Consider the following 10,644-nt stretch of genomic DNA (forward strand, 5'->3'; position numbering starts at 1 on the left):
ACCGTCCCAGGATAACGCCATGCTGGAACGAGCTCAAGAATAGCTTTTGCAAATAATTTTTGCTCCCTGGTTGATGGTGACTCTCTGTGGAGAAAAATACAGATTAGCTATTTTAAACAAAATATTTGTGGGGAAAATTAATTAATCGACACTTGCCCTTTAATTTGAACTAATTTCCCAACAAATTCTTTAATCAATATTGACCCAGTTGATGCTTCCACAAATTTATTCCTGTTACACTCCGAGACGAGATTTTCCAGTTCAGGATTCTGCTCCATATGCCACACCAAAATCTAAAAAAGTGTGTCTACAGAACAATTAAGTTCTTGGAAATCGGGTTTTGAGAATGACCTACCTGCTTATAATTGTCGACTTCTTGGTCGCCAGATGGAACTACGATGGGAGAGAAACTCGTACTTGAAGGCGAAGAATTGTTAACTAAATGAATTAAATAATTTGCAATTAGTATTTTCAGTAGGAATCGCAATTCATTATTTAAATCCAAACAATTTATTGACCTCTTACCATAAAAAACAGCCTGTGAGCAAGTCGGATGAATATGTTCACTCTGGGACGAAACTTCTCCCCTGATTTGGAACACAACGTTCGGGATTGACGACTGACCTAAAAAGAGTGGGAATACTTCACTGTCGATTTCAGCCCCTTCTTCGTCTTCTAATTCGATAGGAACGTCATTATCCAATTGGAACTTTGACCTAACTTGATCACAAAAAAATATTAATTATTAAACATACAAAGTTTTTAATACAATGAAAAGAATTCCAAATTAAAATTTAATTAACTTACCATTTGATAAAAACCCAACATAATCTGAGTCTGCCTCGCATGGGACAAATTTCTTCCCCCTTGAAGGATTCGACACTCTAATTAACTTTGTCATCACGGAAATTAATTAATTAATTTTCTACATAAATTAATTAATTTCCTGCAAATGTGATGGCAGTCTACCGAAAGAGAAGGCTGGCAGGAAACTAATGCATTACCCCGCTGGTGGAAGACAAGAGACGCTCTCACTTTTACCCGTTTGGTAGAAATATGCCACAACGTGGTAGAAGATTTGGTGACAAAGGGTTACCATATTCATCTCCAATCCGGTAGAAGTTTTGGCCTATGTTGGTAATACAAATGGTAGTAAATTTTCTACCGCGGATGGTGATAGGTTGGATTACTACACTCGCGGTAAAACTCGCTATTATATACTTATTACCACACTTTTTTGAGTGTATGTAATCACGCCAGCCAATGTTAGTTTGAAGGGGTCCGCTTGAGAGATTAATCCGGTTAATGACATTATGACCATCTGCGAAATGTAGGGATAATGTACGCGTGTCGTTTTTCAAAATTTCGAAAACTTTTCACCATCGACAGAAACAGTCAACAGGATAACTGGTGATGTTTGGGTACAACAAGTATTTGAAGCTTTGTTTTGAATAGGGCTGCCTTTAGCCAGGAAAAATTAAAATGTGATATTTGACGTCGTCTCAATTTCACTGGAAAAATTACCTCACGAATCATTTTTTTGAGCCGCCCTGATTGGAAACTTATTGCTGAGGGTTGTATGGAGGAAAATCGTACACTCTCAGAAACTGGGTATTGATTTCCAAAGGTAATCAATACCAACCTAACAGTATTACATAAACAGCACAATTGTGGTAATGAAACTACACTAGAAATTAATACTATATGCAATATTTTCAATACCGAGAGCGGCGGCACTTATGTTACCACTTGGGTATCGAAACCCTACAATATTGGTATTCATACAATACCACATTTGTAAGTCTCAAGTTTGGCCGTTACAGGACGTTTGCCCGGGATTGAATCACAAAGCCCACTCATTTCTTTCTTTCTTTTCACAATGAGTTCCAAAAAATTAGTCCGTGTTGGAAATAGTGTTAGAGGGAAGAAATTAATTCCCTATGACGGCAATTTTGATAACTTTGTATTATCAGGTAAGAAAAAATATCATGATTAACATTAGGTAACGATTATAACTTTTTTCTTTCATTTATTAGTTAAAAGTCAATTCAATTTGGATGACTCGTCGTCGATTAATTTCGAGGATGAATATGGAGCGGAGGTGTATTCTGCAATTTTTCCAATATTTCTGGACCCAGAAGGAATTCAAAATATTGTATTTAAGGTAGAAGGTGAATCGCCAGTTCTCGAAATTGACCTAAGCTACAGTAATTCGCCGCAATTAAATTATCGTAAGTTTAATTTTTTTTTAAATTTCACATGTTAGTATATTATGTTGCCTGTTTTTAAAGCGATATTATGTATAGCGCTGCTCTATTTCTTAAAGGATATTAAAGAACTAATTTATAATCATGTATGTATATAGTATCGCCTTCGGTTGGAACCTCAGGATTTTCTCAACCCTTTGGAGTCGGCGACAATTTTAAACCAGTACGTTTCAAGCTATTTTATGTACAACTTATCTTAATAATAATTAAGCTTAATTACAATTTATTTTTATTTTAGATTCTCGAAACAGCAGTCCTACAAAATAAATTAATCCATGCTATTGTTGAAGATTGCACAAAGAAAGGCTTCGTGGACGATAAGTCCTCCACAATTCTTATTAATGAGTTTGTAGCAAAACTTGTCGAAATCAAAGGGTAATGGTGGACATAATAATTTATTAATTAAATAATTCTTGAAATTAGGAGGTATGAATTGATTAATTATGTATTATTTATGTTTAAATAATTAAGTATTTATTAATTAGAGAATCTCCTCCCACATCGGCGCAAAAACAATTTGCCGCAGCAATTCTGGAAATTCTCCCTTGTTGGCGTTATTCTGGATCAACGGATGGTTTGGTATTTACACAAATTGAACATGATTTATAAATACAAATTTGGCGGAATATTTGTCGTTATGTTCTAATTTATTTCAAATTATTGTAGGATATTTTATTTGATGAGGTAAGCCGGTCTGGACTTATTCAGACTAGATTGAGAAGAATTCATCAGAAACTCCATACTGTTGCACGACAAAAACCTGCCGAAAAGGCGAAGAAAAAAACTGCCGGAGGTCCTGGCGCGAAAATAGCAAGAGGTGAAGGAGCAGCTGACGAACAACAATACGACAGCCTAATTCTTCAGCTTAATGGGACGTGTGCAAAATCAGGAAAACAAATTTTGCAAGAATTAATTATTAGTACCTTTCAACATAGAAATTCTTTGAGACAAATTAACCCACAATCTATTTTATTGATCTACACAAAATTCAAGGAGTGTGACTTCATGGTAAGTAAGCACAACAGCAGTACTTAAGAATTATATAAAATAAATAATTCTAAGTTTTTTAATTATTTGATTTTCAGATTTCGTTCGAGTTTTCTTTAATGAAGGGGGAATCAGCCAATAATTTCACAAATTCTTGGCCGGCATTTTCATCTAAATTATTAATTAGAGCTAAGGAGATTAATTCGTCACCAGCGGTCACCAAGTTTTTGGCTGAGGAATCAGGTATTTTGCACTTAATTTAATTAAAAATAAGTTTTATTGTATTTTGAGATGGAAAATATTTTATACTTTTGCAGATGAGTGGGATGAATCATTAGCTGCTCTGTTTTTGCTATTACACTTAATTCCCCCCGCAGCGCAAGGGAAGGCGAAAGGCAGTCGCAGCAACACAACGTGTGCACAAACATTGATGGTCACGTATTACAATGTATTTCATTCATAAACATTTTGTGATATTAAATATTTTAAATTCCGCCAATGTGGTAAACAACTTTAATATTTTTAGATTGCAACACCTCTGCCGTCAATTTTGGACACCTGGAGTGACGATAAGCGCCAACCCAACTTAATTTGTCGAGGAATTGATAAGAAAAATTTAACATCTTTCTTCCTTGTCGTGGACAAAGTACTTCTTCCAATTGACGCGACTAATTGTACAGAAGCAATTGATCGTCTATTCAAATCACATTACGTTTTCTCAGCGGAATACGACAAAAATTTGCAAGGATTATGGAAATTTTTGCAAGTATTCATCTATAAGATAGACGTCGACAAAACTGATCTCTCAAGGAAAATTAAGCAAGTATCCTCTCAACTTAACCGAATTCTTGCCGAAAGCTTGGAATAATGTTTGTTTGTCCAAGATGTCACTCCTTAATTTTAAGGTTCACAGATTTTCTAGATCATGTTAAATTTAAGCATAATTTGTCACATACCAATTTTACTAAATTAGTTTGTCCTTATGACAGCTGTGAGGTAGAAATAAGCACTTGGAGCGGATTTCTGCGTCACTGTAAATCTCACGAGTTAAGTTATCAACAGAGTACCGAATATCTCACAAATATTGTAGGACAGGATGTTTTTCAAAATTCAAATAATAGTTTAGGAGTTAATCCAATTGAGAATAATAATTTGGACGACCCCAAGAATTTTGAAAATATTACAATTGATACTGGTATAGAAATAATTATTAATAGCTTAGGTAACTTTTGTGCGTCTTTGATGGCGAGGGGAGTGAATAATTCTGTGGTAGATTTTGTTGTCAAGGAAATGGAATACTCAGTTACAGAAATTATTAATTTAATTTGTAAATTAGGAAATCAAAAATTTGGTGAAGAATTTGATCCGTTAGCGTCTCAAATTCTTTCACTTTTGACAAGTTTCGAAAAAGTAAGGTCAGGTTACCAGCGCCAAAAACTGTTTGATAAACAAGATAAAATTATTTCTCCCATTGAAATTAGCCTAGGTAATAGAATTGAAGTCAAGGTAAAAGATGATAAACGGCAACAAGTAATTGTTGAGGACACTTTTATGTATGTACCTCTTCTTAAAACGTTAGAACAAATTATCAAAAGTCCGGAATTATTTCCATATTTCCAAGTCCAAAATTCAAATGAAAAAATAATCAAAAATTTTTCAGACTCAGAATCTTTTAAATCTAATAGTTTATTTTCAAGCTACCCAAATTCAATTCAGTTGCAATTGTTTTATGACGACTTTGAGACAGCAAATCCTTTGGGGTCGAAAAAAGGCGTGCATAAACTTGGGGGCATTTATTTCGTTTTACGAAATTTACCAGATTTTTTTAACTCTCAACTTTCACAAATTCATTTACTTGCTTTGTTTTATAGCGAAGATGCTAAAAAATATGGATGCAATGCTATCTTAACTCACATCCTTCCGGATATAAAAATTTTAGAAACAACGGGAATATTAGTTAGAAGCCAAATATTTCGCGGAACAATTTGCTCTGCCGTTTTTGATAACCTGGGAGGCAATTTTTTATTAGGTTTTACAGAATCCTTCAACTCAAATTATTTTTGTAGAATTTGCTATGCTTCGAAAATAGAATGCCAGAGCATATATGACCATACAAAAATGCCAATTCGAAATTCAGAAAATTACAACGACCACTTAAATTCAAAAACCTTTGGGGTTCAAAATCCGACTGCTTTGAGTACTTTAAAATATTTCAACTTTTTAGACACCCCCACTGTTGACATAATGCATGACCTTCTGGAGGGGGTTGTCCCATACGAAATTAAGTTAGTGTTGCAGAAGTTAATTAGCTTAGGGTGCTTTGACCTTGAAACGGTAAATCACCGGATTTTAGCGTTTGACTTTGGATACCTAGAATCAAAAAATAAACCAAATCCGATCCGACTTGATGGAAAAGGAAACAAAATTGGCATGAAGGCTGCTCAAACATGGTGCTTAATTAGATTCCTTCCCCTTATATTAGGTGACTTAATTATTTCAGTTGAACATTTAAGATATTGGGAGTTAATTTTAAAATTACTGGAATGCATGAGTATTATATTTTGTAGAATATTTTCAGAAAATTTAATTAATCAGTTAAAGGATGCAATTTCAAATCATCACGCCCTTTTCAAAATTCTCGTTCCAGATAATAATTTAATTCCGAAGCACCACTTTATGGTGCATTATCCTTATGTCATAAAACAGTCAGGTCCTTTAATATCACTTTGGACAATGAGATTCGAGGGCAAGCACAATTATTTTGCTCAAATAGCCCATAATATTAGGAATTTTAGAAATATTTGTTTTTCACTCTCAATGAGACACCAGCAATATTGTTCTCGTGTTTTTAAAAGTATTGAATTGCATTGTGGGTTAAAAACTGACGAAATTTTAAAAATTAATTTATCTGAATTTAACGATTCTTGATATAATTGAAACCTTAAATGTATATTTAGGTAATCAAACCTTGTCTTTGCAGACTGAAATCTTAAGCACAAATCAAATATGGTACAACGGTTATAATTATAAACGTAGCTTTATTGTATGTTATGAGACTGGAAATGTGTTCCCAAAATTTGGTCAAATTTGTGAATTTATTTTATACGAATCAAATACTTGCCTCTTGATCCTCAAATTAATGGAAACAGAATATTTTGATCGTCATTTGTTTGCATATAAAATTAAAGAGAGCAGAAATATTTTTAATGTAGTTAATATAAATAACCTTGTCACTCATGATGCTATGGAATTGAAAACTAATTTCAATATTTCTGGGAATTTTGTAATTTCGAGACATTACTTGTAGTTTAAAGTAAATAAGTAGTTTGTTTAATAATATTTAATGTTTAATATAATTTAATAATATTTTTAGTACATATGTAGGTAAATATTTTTGCACATATCATGTTTTAGATTAATAATTGTTTTACATGCTAAAATTGTTTTAATTGTCACGGTCAGCATTTTCTTTTGAAATAAAAATACAAATTATGAATAATTTTTCAGTACCATATTGCCCCATATTCAATACTGCTCTGGTAAATGCATAATACTGAACGGTATCACATCCCTATCACATACAATACTGCATGGTATCATTTCCACGTCGAACACAATACCAATGGGTACTAGCACTCACTATGATTCAATACCACTGGAGTAAAGTACAATACCCAATGTGCTGTTAGTATAATACTGTCCCAGTATAACCTTAATACCAAAAATGACATAAGCTATACCGGTGTAGTATTGACGTTAATAGTTTTTAGTATTGAATCAATACTACGGCGGTAGAGTCATATATGTATACCGCGTGGTATTGAAATAGTATTGATTTTGTTAAGAGTGTAATAACTATTTCGAAATTCGCTTTCCCTGAATAGCTATTTCTGGTTTTCTGTAAGCATACATTTCTTTCCATATTGCACATTAAGGTTATCTCAATTTACCCCAAGTGTATGTTAATACCCAGAACCAAATGTTTGTTTGTTGCTCACACAATCACCTCTTCCATAAGAAATTTTATAATAAAATTTAACAAAATTTACAAAAAATCTTAAAATATAGATGCTTTTCCGCGGTTTTATCGCATAACTTGTATTGAAGGTTGCTCTCTGCCTAGATCACCAACCGTCTGTTGGAGCAGATGATAGATGTGGTTCATCTTGGAGATCAATCTCATTCAGCGTAGAGACAACCTTTAGTTTATTGAGAGATATAACCCTAGCAATGTTAAGAACTTGGTAGAAATCCTGGTAAGTAATTGCAGTAAAAAACTCCGGCGTACTTGTCTCGCTATTTTTAGGTATGGCTTTCTGTGCATTTGCTCCGCTTTCTCGGATTCCGATCGATTGCACTTAACATCTCTGCAAATTTCTGTCGACAACATTACACTACTTATATGTATCTATTGTTCACTGTCGTATCCTACACTCCACCCTGTCATATCTTGCCCAACAGGATATGTACTCCTTCTGCTTGAGGGAAAGCTGCCTTGAAACATAATTTGGGTGCAGTGACGTGCCAAGCCTAACAGTATAAACACGCCATAATTAAACATTGTACGACCAATAGAAATGGAATTTCGCACCTTCAACAGTTTGGAGTAAGTATTAAATTTGCTTAACGTACTTAATACTATGCTTGACTACATTTGTTCGATTTTGATTAAATTAGTACCCGGTATTGTTGTTTATGAGTTACTGAAATGAGTTAAATGAGGTTAATTTCCATAATCCTTTAAATTTAAATTTAGTATAAATTAGAACTCACAGACAAATATCGGATGAAATGGAATAAATTTTAAGCAAGTAAAAAAATGGCTCGTTAATATTTTAAACTAAAGTTACATGAGTCGTAAATAAATTGTAAATGAGTTTTGGACAAACTGATATAAAATTATTTAATTGCAATATTTGTATTTACTTTAAACTGATTCCATTTCATCCGAAATTTATCTGGGAGTCAAAAAAATTCTCAATTGCTCAAAATTTTGACCTTGCAGACTTTAGTGAAAAGTTATACTCAATTTAAAGTCAACTCATTTATAACTCATGAGCAACACTAGTACCCAGTAATTCGGGCTGTTTCGTACCTGCTCTTGACAAATATTGTTATTATTTTTGGTCAGAATAAGTTACGGGAATCCTGGAGACACCATTGAGCTATCAGAGAAACTTAAAGCTCCTGCAAATGACAAAAGCACTGAAAATTCCCAACCCCGCCTCAGCCAAATGGAATTAATGCAAAACAAAACAGGATCGGGACAATTTGCAGCCGCAGGAGGGTTGGAGGCTGATGTCGGTATTAAACTGGACTCACAACAGGAACCCCATCACTCATCCACGCTAGAAAAGTGGAGCACTCTGGTCGCCTCACACACGGTAGCCGGAAAATATGCCGAAGCAGAAGATATCTGCAGAGAGATTTTGGCCATTGAAACCGAACATCTCGGCCCAAACCATCCTTCAACTCTAGTCACTAAAGGGAATCTTGCATCCGTGCTTTGTCTCCAGGGAAAGAATGAAGAAGCTCTGGCACTAAATTTGGAGGTATTAAAAGAGAGACGAATCCTGTATGAGGACAATCATCCCTTAATTTTATACACGATGCGGGAAGTGGCCGGCATATTTGTCGACATTGGACAGGATTCCGAGGCTGAACCTGTTTACAAGGAGTTGTTGGCGGGTCAGTTGGAACGCTATGGGCTGGGAAGCTCAGAACCAACAACAACCAAGCAAGAGCTGGCCACCGTCCTAGCAAAGCTTGGAAAAAATGAAGAAGCCTTGCCCCTGTTGATGGAAAGCGTTCCCGAACTGATCCTTCTTTTGGGTGAGTCGCACGAGATCACGCTATACGGTAAGAAGCTCATATCCTTCGTATTATCTGCCATAATGGAGAACGAGGGGGATCGTGCTGTAAAATGGTCGCCAAATGTCAGAGTACAATCACAAACGCAAGATTTCAATTGGGCACAGGCAAACTTGCTGCACGACCTTGGCATGTGTGTGGAGGCAGAGTCAGTTTATTTAGAAATGCTGAAGCAACCTGAAGTCAAGCGGGTACGTTGTGCAAAATACGTGTTATTTAACATTTTAATAAAGGCAAATTATTGCGCGCGCGGTGAATAATGTCGAAGGCAACCCTGCCAATTTTTCCGAGAACCGTTTTGCATAATTCTTGTTGTTCCTACTTAAATACGAGTTTTTGCAAGTTGTTAGGAAAAATTATTCTTGGCATTGGAATCTGAAGTAGATTGCAAGGTTTCGGTTTCTCTTATCGCTTAACTATTTCCATTTATCAAAACAAATTAGAATTTTTTTTGTTCTGCGTGAACATTACAAGTTCTGGTAAACCTATAAACATGTATGCTTAGAATTACCTCCTATACAATATAAAATTTTCATTTTTGAAATTATTAGACAACTACAATTTTTACCGAAATTTCGCATTTTAAAAAATATCAACTCCTGAAAAAATTCTAATTTTCTAATAATTTCAAAAATGAAAATTTTATATTGTATAGGAAGTAATTATACGTACGTATATGTACATGTTTTTAGTTTTTTAGGTCGCGCTAAAATACAAAAACTTACAGCCATTTTAAAATCGGACGTTTTGGCTGAAATTTGTTTTGAAATGCCCGTCACGCGCTCAAATACACGCATTAAGAAAAAAGCAAAAATACGGGTTCGCTTATTTTTGGGTAGGAATAAATTTAAATTAGCCCATCAATATCCCAGTATTACACGAGAAAACCCTGTATTGTAGGTATTTTGATAATGGTAAGTCTCATTGGGATTTAATATACATTCCCTGGTTCAGATGGATACACTTATAACGAAGAGTAAATTGGCTGCTGTTCGAGGAGACTTAGGTAGAGTTGAGGAAGCCCTTCAACTATACTTTGAAGTTGTAGGAGAGACCAAGGACCGTGTTCCCGCACACGATGAATTTCTTCTAACCAATAAAAACAACGCAGGAGGTCTTCTAACTCTTCTGGGTAGAAGGAGAGAAGCAGAAGTTTTATTCAAAGAAGTAATTAAAGAAAGGGAACGACACTTAGGCCCGAACCATCCTGATACGGTAACATCCAAAAGGAATTTAGCCGCTGTCAGACAGCCTGGAAAGCGTGGTGGATATATAGGGATGTCAAGAAACGATTTGGACGGTCCAACAAGCAGCTTTATGTCGACACGAATCGTGCTTGCAGCGGGTGAGCAGTGAAGCATTCCTAGGCATATTAAAGATACGGAGTTGTTTTATACTAATCGTTTGCCAAATGATTTTAGTGCACCCCTCCTCGTCGAGCGGAGGTGAGCGGAGCACTCACAAGTGGTATGACGCCATCGTGTCCAGCTTCAAGAAGTTATGGAACCGCGTTGAATAA

At 35.0% G+C, this 10,644-nt stretch overlaps 1 protein-coding gene across 1 annotated transcript; it reads left to right on the forward strand.

Moving 5' to 3' along the window:
* The first annotated feature begins 7,751 nt into the window (after positions 1-7,751).
* On the forward strand, positions 7,752-10,644 carry LOC110856100 (kinesin light chain). Its single transcript, XM_022104543.2, has 4 exons — positions 7,752-7,860; positions 8,386-9,316; positions 10,080-10,470; positions 10,547-10,644. Exons 1-4 carry the CDS (start codon positions 7,832-7,834, stop codon positions 10,642-10,644), a joined length of 1,449 nt encoding a protein of 482 aa, XP_021960235.2. The 5' UTR covers positions 7,752-7,831.

Source organism: Folsomia candida, unplaced genomic scaffold (assembly GCF_002217175.1).
Source record: "Folsomia candida strain VU population unplaced genomic scaffold, ASM221717v1 Fcan01_Sc014, whole genome shotgun sequence".
Taxonomy (NCBI): domain Eukaryota; kingdom Metazoa; phylum Arthropoda; class Collembola; order Entomobryomorpha; family Isotomidae; genus Folsomia; species Folsomia candida.